The sequence below is a fragment of the Chrysemys picta genome, chromosome 7, assembly GCF_011386835.1.
Source record: "Chrysemys picta bellii isolate R12L10 chromosome 7, ASM1138683v2, whole genome shotgun sequence".
NCBI classification, from domain to species: domain Eukaryota; kingdom Metazoa; phylum Chordata; order Testudines; family Emydidae; genus Chrysemys; species Chrysemys picta.
The window spans coordinates 127104764-127119002 of NC_088797.1; the positions used below are offsets into that span (position 1 = coordinate 127104764).

General features: G+C 60.8%; 1 protein-coding gene across 1 annotated transcript in view; it reads right to left on the reverse strand.

The window, feature by feature from the left end:
- Positions 1-4937: 4937 nt before the first annotated feature.
- ARMH3 (armadillo like helical domain containing 3) overlaps positions 4938-14239 on the reverse strand; it is a 160489-nt gene continuing 151187 nt past the window's right edge. Inside the window, 3 exon segments of the mRNA XM_008179796.4 lie at positions 4938-6516; positions 6552-8627; positions 12694-12810. Coding sequence (XP_008178018.2) covers positions 8535-8627; positions 12694-12810 — 210 coding nt within the window. The 3' untranslated portion in view covers positions 4938-6516; positions 6552-8534.

Consider the following 14239-nt stretch of genomic DNA (forward strand, 5'->3'; position numbering starts at 1 on the left):
GTCCCCGTGCTGCGCCGGGCTCCTGAGAGCGCCATGGGCCCGAGGCACCGAGCTCGGCAGCGACGCACCCGGCTCATTTAATCTATTCAATTGGATTCAATTTCCAGGCACTTGATTCAATTAGCCCTGGAGGGACAGCGCGAGCAGAGCGCTGGGGTCGGACAGCAGCAGGGGCCTGCGTTCCAGCGGCCGCGGACGGGCGGGAAGGAGACGGAGGGGGCAGGTGCCAGCCCACTCCTTGGACGGGACCCAGACACAGCACCCCTGCCGAAGGCCCCGGGGAGGCAGACACAGCATGGCAGGCCAAGGGCAGCCCTTGTCTTTAGGGCTGGAAAGTCCTGGGTTCAAATCCGGCAGCCAGGCACGGAAACGCCCATCACTGACACAACAGTGCAACCTGAGCGGGGTGCTGCCCTGTATCGGGAGACAGAGCCGCTGCCCCAGCCGGCTCCTGTCCAACCCCCTCGCCCTACAGCCAGCTCCTGCACACCCCCAGATGCTGCAGGGGAAGCAGACGTGGGCTGGGATCCAACTCGAGACGATGGTTTCACCACCTAACTTTTCAGTGTGAATCATCTCAGCGCGGTGCAAGTGACTGGACAGGTAAAAGGCTTTAGCCAGCCAGGGGAGGGTTAAGGCGACCGTGTCCCTTTACGTAGGAGATGGGCTGTTGGCAGGGACAACACAACCTCGTCATGTTGGTACAAGCATCCTGGAGCACACCCATCTCTGGGTGTCTGCCTAGGGACTGGAGGTGAGAGAGAAACAGAGGGAGACACCCCCACAGGGGCTGGCTGTGACACACACAGACACACACACCTACACATCATGCACACCCAGGGACTGACTGTGACACACACACACAGGCTGTTCCACATACACAGGGACAGATTGTGACATGCAAACACAGGGACTGGCTGACACACACACACACACACACCGACGGATTGTGGCACACACACACACCCCTCATGCACATCTGGGGACTGGCTGTGCCACACACACATGGACAGATTGTGACATGCACACACAGGGACTGACTGTGACACACACACACACACACACACACCCTGTGTCTGGGCTGCCCGCCTGCTGGCCCCCCAGGGCAGTACAAACAGAGCACGATGTTACTGCACAAGCCGGCGCGGAGAGAGACAACAGGGCCCAGAGGAGAGGAAGTTGGAATAAACAGCGAGGCATTAGTGCCGACGCGCAGATGGAGAGCGGCTCGCTGGTGCCAAGCGTGAGCCATAAATCTCGCCTTCAAGCTGCCCCCGCGTGGCAGGAGCAGGGGGCCCAGGCCCCCGCGACGGGCCTGCCTCGGGGGCTAGCTCGGAGCAAGGAGAGTCCATGGCAGGCTGGCCCGGGGCAGCAAGGACACGCGCCCCGTTCATCCCGCTTTGGGTGCCAACAGCTCGGCCCGGCTCCTTGGCCCATCCCCAGCGCTGCAGCTGCTCCCGGACCCAGAGCCGGTCCGAGCCGCAGCCTGGGCGTGCGGAGACGGAGCTGGCTGGCTGTGTGAGCGCTAACGAGCCAGGGCCCAGCGGGCAGGGGCGCTAGGGGCTACGGTCGCCCGTCCCTTCCAACCACCTGGAAACTCAGACCTTTCCAAATGTTCCTAACGTCCGTGGGGAGGGGTTAACTAATGCAAACCAGGCATGCTGAGGCCAGCAGGTCCCCGAGGTGAAAGGCCAGTGGCCGGGCAGGCCCAGCGTCCTGGGCGAATTGGGACGCTCCTGCCAGCCAGGTGGGGCCTGGGAGAAGAGCCGAGCCTCCGCAGACGCTAGGAAGGTGCCTGTGAAATTCCTCTTCCTCCTCAAGGCTTGGAGAGCAACGCACCGGGGCAGCTCCCTGCTCTCCTCGTCCACGGGCACCCACTGCCGAACGGCGCTTCCCAGCTGCTCCCAATGTGCCGTGTGCAGAACGCGCCCGCCGGCTTCCCCCGCGCTTGCCTCTGCTCCACGCCCGGGTTTCTAGAGCCCTTCGATCTACGGCCAGTAGCCTGGCGCCGATGGTCTAACCGGAGCCCCTTCCCACTGGCACGCCTGGGCCTGCTGTGGGCTGTGCCACACTGGCCCACGGGCCTGCAGACCCTCCCCCCGCACACGGGCGGGGCAGTCACGGCCCAACAGGAGGGAACGTTCCCGCGTCCCACCGAGCGAGGTGCCTGCTGATCGCACCCTGCTCTGAAAGCGACGCAGCCGCCGGACTCCCCGGTAGCCGGAGCCCCCCTGCGCTGGCCTGACAGACTCCAAAAGGAAGAGCCAAGCCGGCCACCTCGGGGCCCCCAGGCAGCAACCCAGCAGCGCAGCGGGTGGACAGACACTGTTCACCCCAGCAGGCTCTTGGCATGTTACTAGGCCCCATGACGTGCAAGGTGCTTCCCCCAGGCAGCCGGGGACCCAATCTCTGCCCTGGAGAGGACACCCAGGCATCCCATTAACCCTCAGGAACAATTGGGGGGACACGTACTGTGAGAACAGGGCTTTATCCCCCGAGAACCCCGGGGCAGAGCCCCCTCTCCGTCCCTCCTAGCCAGCAGCGGGGCTCACGGCCACGGGCTGCTGCCCCAGAAGAGGGGACTCGCCCAGTGCAGCCCGAAGAGCCGACGAGCTGAGCTCAGAGTCTGCCGTGGTGCCAGGGCCAGCGGGGGACACGTGACGGCTGGCACCACACGGCACCCGTTCAGGATGGTGGGAACCCTGATCTCGCCAGACTTACCCACGGCACCTCCCTGCTGTGAACCAGCCCCGGGCAGCACCAAGCCAGGTCTCCGTGGAAGGGATGGTGAGCAAACCAGCTCCACCCCAACAACGTCCGCTCCGGGCCTCGGATTCTGCCCCACGTCACACGGAAAGGCCAGGGCTCTGCACGCACCTTTCCCATGCCCAGGAGCTTGGCAAGGCAGAGCGAAGGGAGCACAGAGCCCACGCCCCGTTCATGCCATTAGCAATGGTGCTCACACATCCCCTGCCCATAGACCTGATGGAGCCGGGCGTCACCCCAAGTGCTCCCGGCTGCCAGCTCAATTTAACGACTCCAACGAGCCGCTCCCTGTAGGGCTGCCCTGGATTTGAACCCAGCCCCTTAGGGCGAACTACCAGAAATGCTACCCGCTGGGCCCCACCGTCCAGAACCCAGGTCTGTGCCCACCAGGTGTCGGGAGAGGGGCCCGATGCAGCCCCATGGCCCCGTGCGACTTGGCTGGGAGCTGTCTCCCCACATGGGGCTACGCCGAGTTGTGCCTTCGCCTGCCCTACAGACCGGAGCCCAGCGCTGAGCAGGCGGCGGGGGCAGAAGAGGTGAGCTATGAAGCGGAGGAGGAGCGTGCTGGGATCTGATGGAGTCACCGGAGTGGAGATCGGGGACAAAAGGCAGCCTGGCAGGGAGCCTGAGCTGGCCTGGATGTCGCAGAGAAGGCTCTTCTATCCCTGCAGGCTGCCAAGGACAGGAGCCCGGCCCGCTATCTCAGCTGTCCCTCTCTCGCACAGGCAGGGACCATGGCAGAGGCAGGGAATGGGGAGGGCAGCCTGGCAAGTTGCAGCAGCAGAATCCGGCCCCATTGCGGAGCTCTGGCCAGGGACACGCAGGGGCTCTCGGCCCATCTCCAGCTCTGCATCCTGGAGAAGCTGCGCTCTCTGCCTTGGGGGGTGGGGGCTGCTAACAAAACTGTGGGGACCACGGCACACAGACCACCTCAGCCGCAGCCCCACTGAGCAGAGCTCCCTAGAGCTCCAAGCCAGCAGGGACCTGTCAGTCTGACCCCCGGGGAACCCAGCCCTCGATCCCTGCCTCCAGCCCCTAGAGCTCCAAGCCAGCAGAGACCCGTCAGTCTGACCCCCGGGGAACCCAGCCCTCGATCCCTGCCTCCAGCCCCTAGAGCTCCAAGCCAGCAGGGACCCGTCAGTCTGACCCCCGGGGAACCCAGCCCTCGATCCCTGCCTCCAGCCCCTAGAGCTCCAAGCCAGCAGCGACCGGTCAGTCTGACCCCGGGGGAACCCAGCCCTCGATCCCTGCCTCCAGCCCCTAGAGCTCCAAGCCAGCAGCGACCGGTCAGTCTGACCCCCGGGGAACCCAGCCCTCGATCCCTGCCTCCAGCCCCTAGAGCTCCAAGCCAGCAGCGACCGGTCAGTCTGACCCCCGGGGAACCCAGCCCTCGATCCCTGCCTCCAGCCCCTAGAGCTCCAAGCCAGCAGCGACTGGTCAGTCTGACCCCCAGGGCACCCAGCCCTCGATCCCTGCCTCCAGCCCCTAGAGCTCCAAGCCAGCAGCGACCGGTCAGTCTGACCCCCGGGGAACCCAGCCCTCGATCCCTGCCTCCAGCCCCTAGAGCTCCAAGCCAGCAGCGACCGGTCAGTCTGACCCCCGGGGCACCCAGCCCTCGATCCCTGCCTCCAGCCTCTAGAGCTCCAAGCCAGCAGCGACCGGTCAGTCTGACCCCCGGGGTACCCAGCCCTCGATCCCTGCCTCCAGCCTGCACTTGGGGTGGGGCTACAGCCCGTGTTAGAGAGACCCAAACGTCACATAAAGCCTCCAAGTGATGGAAAATCCACCACGCCCCCGGGCTGGGTTAAACCCAGCTAATTATCACCACTTCCAATTGTGTATCTTAATTCCTGTCTGACCTTCGCCCGCCCAGAGCGGCCAGTCCCAAGCACGACTTGTTCCCATACGTCCCTCACTGGCCCGCAGCCACTTCTCACCCCGGGCTGCCTTCAAGGGAACGTGGTTTGATGTGGGGGCGCTGCCTGCAGCAATACGCCCACCTAGAGGGACAGTGACTCGCCGCTAACACCTGGGGCACCAGAGCGGGAGGGCGAGGCTAGAACCAGACACACCGACCTGCCGCCTTTGCGAGGAGCGAAAGCTCTCATTTGTGTATGAAAAACGGAACCTGTGAGAACGAGGGAAGGAAAATTGATACAAAAAAAACCCCGTCGTGCTTAAAAATCAATTTTTAATATCTCCAGCCACATTTTAGCTCAAACTCAATTTTTCACCTAGAGGACAGGTCATTCTTTTTTTTAAATATTTGTCTCCCTGCATCGCCTGCCGGATCTGATTTCTCCCCACACTCTGAGCGGCTGGGGAACGGCTCTTCCCAGGAAGGATTGGGTTATAAATTAGCCAGAACCAAATTTACTCAACCACTCAGCCCAGCCCTGTGGAAATCCTGAGCCTCGAGCCGGGCTTTAATGCTGAACATTAGCGTTAAATGGCTCCTCCCTTCAGGCAGGCGGGAGATGAGCAGACAGGCTGGGCCCAAGCCGCGGAGACCGTTCCATTATGCACCGGGGCAGGATTTCTCTGCATCAATCACTCACAGCAGTGGGGGCCCAGCTTCGTCAATGGCACTCAGGCGGTACCAGCCCACCTCCATCGTGTGTGTGTCCAGGGCCCGGGCGGCTGGAGCCCCCAGCGCGGGTTAGGGCAGGAAGAACCCAATGGGAGGGCACCAGGGACCAAAGCGGGGGCACCTCCCGCTGCGGAGTGCAGGGAATGGGCCAGTTGTGAGAGCCGGGAGTCCCGGTAATGCCTAGGGCTGGGCACAGCTGTGATCCTGGCTCCAGGACACCACACTTGGGGATGTCATCCAGTGATTAGGTCTAAGCCCCGGGTTAGCCTCCCGGGGTGCGAGCAGCCCATGGCCAGCCCTGCCCGAGTGACTGCGTCCTCACCACTGCTGCGCTCCCGGGCATGTCGCTGGCACTCCTGGGGGCACAGCCCAGGGTCTTGGTGCTGCAGTGAGCTGCGGGGGAGGGGGGATGGTGGGAAGGCCTTGGAGGACTAGCAGCATGCAAGTGATTTAGCCTGTGTCTGCACTGCAAAGCAGGCGGGTTACCAGCCCCAGGGAATACAGCAGCTGGGCTCGCCTAGGGGGAGAGTTGTGTGTGTGGCTGGGAAGGGGCTCGGGAGCTGGCACTGTGTGACGACAGACCCTCGGGGAACGAGAGGCTGCAGGATCAGTCTCTTGTGCATGCTAGGAGCAGGGTGCTGCACACACAGGGAGGCCAGAAGCAGGGCCAGCAAAACCCCTTCGCTCTGCCCCACCACTATTCCTGGCTGGTTTGAGGGCAGGCCAGCGCTCCAGAACAGGCCCCAGTCAAACCCCCGCTCCCCAAAGCGCACACACAGCCACTACCCGTGGAAGCGAACGTTCCCGTTTATTTAGCTCTCTGGGCTATGCCGAGACCCCCACTGACAGTGCTGGGCTCAGCGACGCTCCACAGGACATGTGGCACCTGCAGGCTGGCTAAGCGGCTGTCCTCGGCCCTGATCCCAGAGCAGGCCCTGCCGCCGTCCCGTCAGCCAGAGAAGGGGCGTGGCCGGAGAGGGGATCGCGTGGCGGTCGATGGACAAGCTGAGACACCGCGTCCGTTGCCTTGGTCTCTGGAGGTGTCAGCCCTGCTCCCAGCCCAGCCCCCTTTCTAGGTGCAGCCTAAACTGAATCAGCAAGAGGGACCCAGTGCTCCAGTCCTCCTCAGTCCCCTGTGTGTGTGTGTGGGGGGGGGGTTGCTGGTACCAAGGCCAAAGGAAGCAGCTCAAGTCACCTTCAGCCAAGTGAGCCCAGCAGAGCTGAAGCGGGCAGGGGTCTCCCCGGGGCTCAGAGGAGATGGCAGTGCACCTGCCGCTGGCCCTTCCAGCTCCTTTCGCTTACACGCCGCTGAAGAATCAGGGCACACCAGGCTGACCGGGCTGCGCTTGGGGCAAGCCAAGCTCTGGCTGCTGCTTGCCGGCCGTCCCGCTGACGCCGTCACACGCAAAGGAAGGACAACAATACAAAACGCCCGGCTTCAGCTGCGCCAAGCCAGGGAGCGCTGAGTCAAGGCGAACTGTCGTCTGCTCAGAGCAGCGCGAGCCACCGGCCGGCAGCTGGTTCTGCAGCCCCTGGTGCGCCAGCAGGGGGCTAAGGGTCCGTTTCAGCCGGGACAGTTCCCTTGCCCATGTGGGGAGCCGGCTCATGAATGTTATTTCAACTGTTGAAAAACGCTTGTGTGGAAGCCGTGGCTCAGAGCGAGGCCGGGTGAGTCACAGCCTCCCCGCACCGAGGCACTTTCTCGTTTTCTAGAAAAGGTGGATGCAGATGACGGCGCTGGCCCTTCAATCGGGATCTGCTGAGTACGTCTGCAATGTGCTCTCACGCCGTGGAGCGGACGGGGCGCATGGCCCGGTTTGATTTCGAGGGCAGGCTGGCACAGCCATTGGCCAGCTTGGGAATCGGTGCAGAGGGGCCGTTCTGAACAGGCTGGGTGCTTGAGCAGGTAAAGCCGAAAGGCTGCATTTCACACTGCCCCGAGGAGAGGTCTCTGCCCCGGTCTCCCTAAGCGCTTTGCAGAGGCTGGAGGTGGGACCGGCCTATGAACTAACACCCTCCCACGCGTCCCGTTATGCTGGTGCACGTATCTGACAGCCCAGGAGCCCCTGGCCGCTCCAGCCACCCCGCTGAAGATCTGGGCACTGAGCAGCTGGGCCCGTTGGGCCACTGGGGGATGCGGAGAGTGGGGATCGCAGGCTCGGCTAGCCCAGCCCTCTGGGGACGGGAGTTGTGGCAGTGCAGAGCCTCTGGGGGGTAATAAAGGGGGAGGGGGAGAGAGAAGGGGAGCTGGATCTGCTCCCCAAAGCCCTGGGAACATCTAATGCTTTGACAGGCCAGAGCAGAGTGAAAGCGACTACAACCAAACTCGCGGAGCAGTGAGTGTCGTGGGGACGTTTTCCAGCTGAGAAATTCCTGAGACCAGGCCCGGGGAGACGCTGGCGACGGTAGGACCAGCCTGCAGCCCACGCACAACCTTCTGGTGCCGCACGTCACGGGCAGGCTGGAGGAGGCAGGATCAGACCAGAGCGACTCAGCCAAGTGCCCTGGAAGCGAGACCCCCCCATGCCTGGGTGTGATGAGGCTTCTGAACCCCAAGTCTGCTGGGCAGTGAGTTAGGGCGGGGGAGAACGGCTGACAGGGGCTCTAGGGGATCTATGCTAAACGCCCATGCAGCTCCCAGCACACGATGGCTGTTCACTGCCGGCCCCATGCACGTAGCCCATGCTTAGCCAGCCTGCCCCTTCTTGCGGGGGTGGCGGGAAATTTATTTTTCCTGCAGAGAAAGTTGAGTGATCTCTCCCAGCACGTCTGGAGTGACCCTGCTCAGGGGAGGAAAAAAACCCAGCTCTGCTCTCTGCCTTGTTAATGTGCCCCCCCCACCCCCACCCCCAAGGGAATCTCAGCTAGTCCTCAGCCGGAACTGCAGCCCAAGCAGCTACCTACACCCATGGCATCTAACGTCCTCCCTGGCACCATGACGCCATTGCTCTTCCGGCGCATCAGTGTCCCTGCTTCAGCTAAACCTGCCCCCCGCGTGTCTGGATGGGAGTGTCTCTCCGTGAGCACAGAGTCCTGCAGGAATGCCCGCACGGGAAGCTGCCCCCAGGAAGTGCAGTCCCTTCCGCAGGCGAGGGGCAGGCGGCCGCAGCTCTGGGGTGTTTGCACCGAGACGGGCCGTTGTCCTGCCAGCCCCCCGCGGCAGCTGAGCGGCTCTGGCTCAAGAGATGGTGGAGAACTCTTTCAGCAGGACCTCCTGGCTCAGCGTGTTGAAGGCAAGGTTCCGCCGCACGTTGATGCTAATGGACCGAACCTGGTGGAGAGAAAACAGCCATTTCAGCCAGATGCCCCCGGCCTCCCGGTGAACGGGGCAGCAGCGACCCCACGGGGCTCCGATTTTCCACACCCCGGACAACTAACCTGTGGAAGTGGCTGCAGCAGGGTCTGAGTGGGAGAGAGCTGAGCCAGGAGCACCAGCAGATTCGCTCTTTACAGAAGCAGGGGGAGCGTCTGTAGTGGCAGCCCAGCCGGGAGGAGAGAATGACAGGGGAGCGCGGGCCTCAGGCTTGGGGCAGAACCTGATCACCAGCTGCGTCTGAAGCAGAATCTTCTCCCCAGATACACTCAGACCTGGTCTACACTAGACCCTGAAGTCAGTTTCACCACACCCCTGAGTGGCGTAGTGACGCTCACCTCACTCCCCAGGTAGGCAGCGCCAGGTCAGCAGAAGAATCCTGCCACCCGGATCTACGGCCACCATGGACGTACGCATGCCCTGCCCCCACAGGCCCCGCCGTGCCTGCTCCATGCAAACCGAACCACTGTCTCAGATCACAGGGACACTGCAAAGCAACGCTGACGAGAACGCCCGGCTCAGGGCTCCCAGAGACTGCGAGCCTGGCACCATACGGCTGCAGCTGGTTAAAAGTCCTTCGCACTGTGGAACCCCTGGTGGCCCTGGGGCTAGCAACAGCCAGTGGGAGGGGGCATGTCCTCCACCCCATTCCTCTGCAGCAGCAGGCCTCATGAGCCATGGGGCAGGAGGGGAGGGACACGGGCTGCGTGACAGCAGGGGCTTAGGGGAAACCACGGCTAGATCACGTTGTTTAGCTCTCCTGGACCCACTGACGAGACCCGGCAACGAAGAGCCCCCGAGCCACCTTCTGCAGCTCCCAGGGTCTGGCCCACGGAGCTCCCGACAAGCCAAACAGCTGGACAGAGACGCCAGCTGCCCAGGTGTTACCAGGCCACCTCAGAGTACCTGACTGACCCCCACTCTCTGGTGCTGGGGACCAGGGCTCAGCTCAGGGAGTCCTCCAGGCTTCTGGGCTGGGGACAGCGTGGCACCAGGGGACTGAGTCTCTGAGTGACCTTGGGGGCGGCCTGTCCGTGGGGTGTGGCTCAGCAGCCCCTGACGCTCGGACCCACCCGACCAATCCAGAGCCTGCCAGGAGGCTTGGGGGGGTTTTAGAAATGGGACGAAATTTGCGCTGGTAACGAGCTCAGATGAAGCCTCATTAGGCGGGCTGGAAAGCGGGAGGAAACTGAGCTCAGGCCGTCTTGTTCCTTGGTGGAGGAGAGAGGGGCCTCCTGTTACTGGACTGCGTTCACACGGAGAGCTCAGGTCCCAGGAGAACTAACGCAAGGATGGGGTCATCGGAGCCCAGAGGGTGAACACGGAGTGACTGAGGGGGAGGGATTTTCAGGCCTTATCTACATGGGAAAGTTGCACTGGTTTAATTTAAATTCAAACCAATATTGCGTCTACCCCGTGTGGCACTCCTGTTTTGGGTTAAGAGCGCCTTTTTGGGGGTTACATTTAAACCTGTTCCCAACTGACATGCAGCTTTTACCCCAGAATAAGAGTTTGCACACTGGGGCGTATGCCGCTTTAATTATTCATGCAATTTTCCTCCAGCGACAAGCCCGGAGTCAAACTGTCTAAAACTCTGGTTTGTGTCAACAGCTCTTTAACGACAACCACCAATTAACATTTTTGGGAAAGGAAGCCTTTGTTAAAGCCTCAACACACCCACTGAGACCCCTAACAAAACCGGAGGGGGCTGGGGGCCCTGAGATTTCAGAGGAAAAAACAAAACCAAACGTTCCAGGGGTCTTTTATCCACTGAAAGCCCAATTTGCACCCCCCACCCCACCGCTGTGTTTGTCACCTTTCGCCACGATGTGACTGCAGCACCTCGGGCCTCTGAGGACTTGGTGCAAAGGGGATGGTAGAAGCCAGGCGCTTTTCCCTGCCATTAGTGAGAGAGGGTAGCGGAGAGGGAAAGGCCGAGCTGGAGGGGGAACATGGGTTTTTAAGCACAGAAGGACTACGCGGAGTTGTGCTCACTGCTTCGCAGGGAGGAGCAAAGGGGACACGGCCAGAAGGCTGAAGAGAGAAGTGGCTCTTGTGCGTCACTCCCTGCAGAAAAAGGTTCTTGCAGCAGGATGCTTAAGGCAGGGGCACAGGGCGAGGGACAGGTCACGTCACGAATAGACAGACTCAGCTCAGCAGGAGTACAGGAACCACGAGAGCTGAGTGGTGCTGCCTCCAGGCCAGCTCCCCCAGAGAGTGCAGCACGGGCAGGACGTGTCTGTCTCATCTTGGCGTGGTGGTAAAACCCCCAAGGCTCAGCTCGGCGGCAGCTTGCACCAGTGGAGTTACGGGCCATGTATTTCCCAGCACAGGCGCTGTCCCTAAGGGCCTAGTGAAGATCCAGGGGCTTGGGAGAGCGCCGGTTTTTCTGGGGCAGAACGGGAGAGCCAGGAACGGCACACGGGTACGTTTAACTTGAGCTCGTGGTACATTGTTAGAACAATTAGTAAAGCCATCAGATTCTATACACCGAGAGGAAAAATAATCCGTAGTGATGACAAGGCGGCTAAATGGGTTTGTCAAAGACAAATCAACCTAATCAACTCGGTTTCCCTCAGTGGTGGGAGAACAAGCTTAGTGGAAATACAGCAGATGTTCTAGGGCTGCTAGTCAGGAAGGTTTAAGGTGGCACCACGTGCTAGTCTCAGGGAAGAAGAGAAATGGGGATTAAGCAGATACACAGGTGGGTAATTATCAGTGCTCTTCTGTCTGGCAGAAGGAAGCCCCCAGAGGTACCTGTTCTGGGAATTTTCATAAGGGAGCTGGAGGAGGGACTGGATCACGCTAATCAGATTCCTAGAGGAGACAAAACTGGGAAGGGCTGCAAATATTCTGGAGGGCAGATGGTTCAAGAGAAAATCTTGGCCAATTGCGAACGCCGCCTGAGGTTCCATCAGGCCGTGTAAATGGTCCAAGCTGGACGCAATCAGGCGGAGAAAGGCTGGAGAATGGGGAGGGGCAGCGGGTGGGGTGCGAGCTGCTGTCCCAGCACCTGCTGAGAGCCGAGTGTAGAACGCAGGAGGCCGTTACGTGGATCTCTTTGCACTGTGTGTTCACCCATCACACACACACACACACACACACACACACACACAGGCAGGCGTTGAGAGGAGAGCAAAGGTTAGTAGCCCCCCCCCGCCCCCCCGGCTTGTGATAAAGTGGGCAGGGAGCAGTTACTCATCCATCAGCCAGGACAGAACCAGCAGATCAGCAGTGGCGCAAGCTCCCACGGGAGTCAGAGAACTTCCCATCTCGGGAGTCAAAGCGGGATCCCAGACACCGCACAGGGACAATCAAACCAAGCCAGCTACGGCGCAGGCTCCTGCGGGATCCAATCAGGGGAGCGGAACCACTCGAGACCCAGCCCAACCAGCGGGCTGCCTGGCGACCCTGGCCAACCAACCGGATTACTCCAAATCTAATCCCGTCTGGGTGCTGCTTGTGTGACTGTACACTTCCCCCATCCCAGCGCTCGTCTGCCTGGGAAAACCAGGAGGGCATTTCTCCCCTTTCCTGCTGGGCTCAAGTCCCCGCTTTGCAAGAGAGGGCGGACGAGGACGAGGGTGTCTGGCCAGAGCTGTGCATCCTGCTCACTCGTGTTTCTGTGGCCCTATCACACCAGGAAAAGTATGTTAAATTGCTTTGTCTGCTGCCCCTGGCAGGCTTCCCTTTAATGCAAACTCCCCATTGCACACTGCCCGGCTCTCCGAGGCGAGAGGGAGACACAGACCGACCGGCCTGCGGCACGGAGGGGTTCCGAGGGGCTTTAGCCAAACCATACTCAGCACTAGGTGTTCCAGGGCTTTTGGGTCTGTGGAGACCTGCAAGCTCCTGATTCTAACCCGCTGCTGCCCCACCTCCCAGGGCCTAAAACCAAACCCTCCTCCAGTTTGCATGCACAGAGAAGAGGAATGGCCTGGCTCGGCTGTGACTGTCCGCTGAGCCGGGGCCGGAGGCTGGGGGAGTGAGGTGCTAGGGGGTTGTACCCAGGAAGGCAGCTCACCAGTTCTTTGAAGAAGGCAGCCTCCTTGTGCTGTTCCGAGTAGCGCTCGTACTGATCCAGCCCGTCCTGCAGCTTCAGGGTTAGCGTGTCGTAGTTAGAGCGGACAACCTCCAAGACCTGCAGATGGCATCAGAACGAGAATGGGGAGTCAGTGCCCAGGGACCCAGGCCTGGAGCCAAAGTGGCTGGGAGAAATGCAGTTCTGGCTCCTGCTTTAGCCACACACATAAGGGGGCAGACACGGGGAAATCCCTGACCCTACGGCTCAGGAGCAGACCCAAGAGTTAGGGGACTTCCCCACTTGTGAAAAAACACAAGACAGTGGAATTCCCGCTAGTGGGTCGCACACAGCCCTGCATACTGCAGCCTTCAGGCCAGCTACCGTAGCTACTTTTCCTAATGACCACGAGCTCATGAACTTAAGGGGTTGGGCACCTTGGATAAATCTGGACAAAACTACAGGCACTGTGCAAACTTGCCTCTCTCAGCTCTGCCCCCAGCCATTCCAGTTCAGGGCTCCCCACATCCTGCACTGCCAAGGCACCTCCATCCCGACGCTCAGCCCCCGCTATCCTCGTCCCACAGATTCTCCCTGCACCAGGCTCAATCTGCCTTCCACTCCAGGTGTGCTGCGTGTCACATTGTGCGACTCTTTTGTGCTGGAGACACACGTCTGGTAGGCGCTGGGATAAGAGCAAGGCCATTGTGGGGGTTAACGTGCTGGCCTTTACACTCGAGAGCTACCTTTTATCACACCCCCTTTGCCGCCGCTTGGCCACCCCATCATTAGCTATTTGCATTCCCATAACACCCAGGAGCCCCAGTCACGGCCCAGGCCCCCCGTCGCGCTAGGAGCTGTACAGACACAGAACAAGACGATGCTACCTGCCCCAAGGAGCTTACAGCAGTTTACATTTCAACTCTCCCGTCTCTCCTTCTGACACACAACTAAACCTCCCACAGGCTCATGACAGCCCTCTCGACATCTGCACGATTCATTTCTCTAGCCAGGGAGTAGCCCCCTCACTTCCTCACTCACTGCTCTCTCTGCAAAGCGCAGCGCGGACGCTAGGAATCCCCCTCAGGAAGTAGTTAAATAGCGATCGTTCCCACCGCACCGATAATCGCCTAGCAAGGGACACGGCCTTTGTGCTACTGGGCAAAACGTTCACAAAACAATTCTCTCTGAAAAACGTCCAAGGCCTTCGCAGGCTGCTGGCTTATCTGATCTCGCTGCTGAGCGGGGTCAGAGCTTCATTACTGACACTGTGTGCCAGGATCGGGAGCCTGTTGTGCTGGGAGCGATACAGACATCTTGCCCCGTAGAGCTGCCGGCCTAAGAAGAGAAGGGCCAGGAAAGGTTGGGAGAAGGGATCAAACCTACAAGTAGAGCCCTGCACGGATACAAAACATGTATCCGCATCTGATCTGATCTAACGTGGTCTGCGGATAACGGCAGATTTGCACCTACATGTCCAGCGGCCGGGGAGGAGAGATGCACTTCGCTCAATCCTTTGTCTGTCGGACTATACACAAGACAGCCCCTT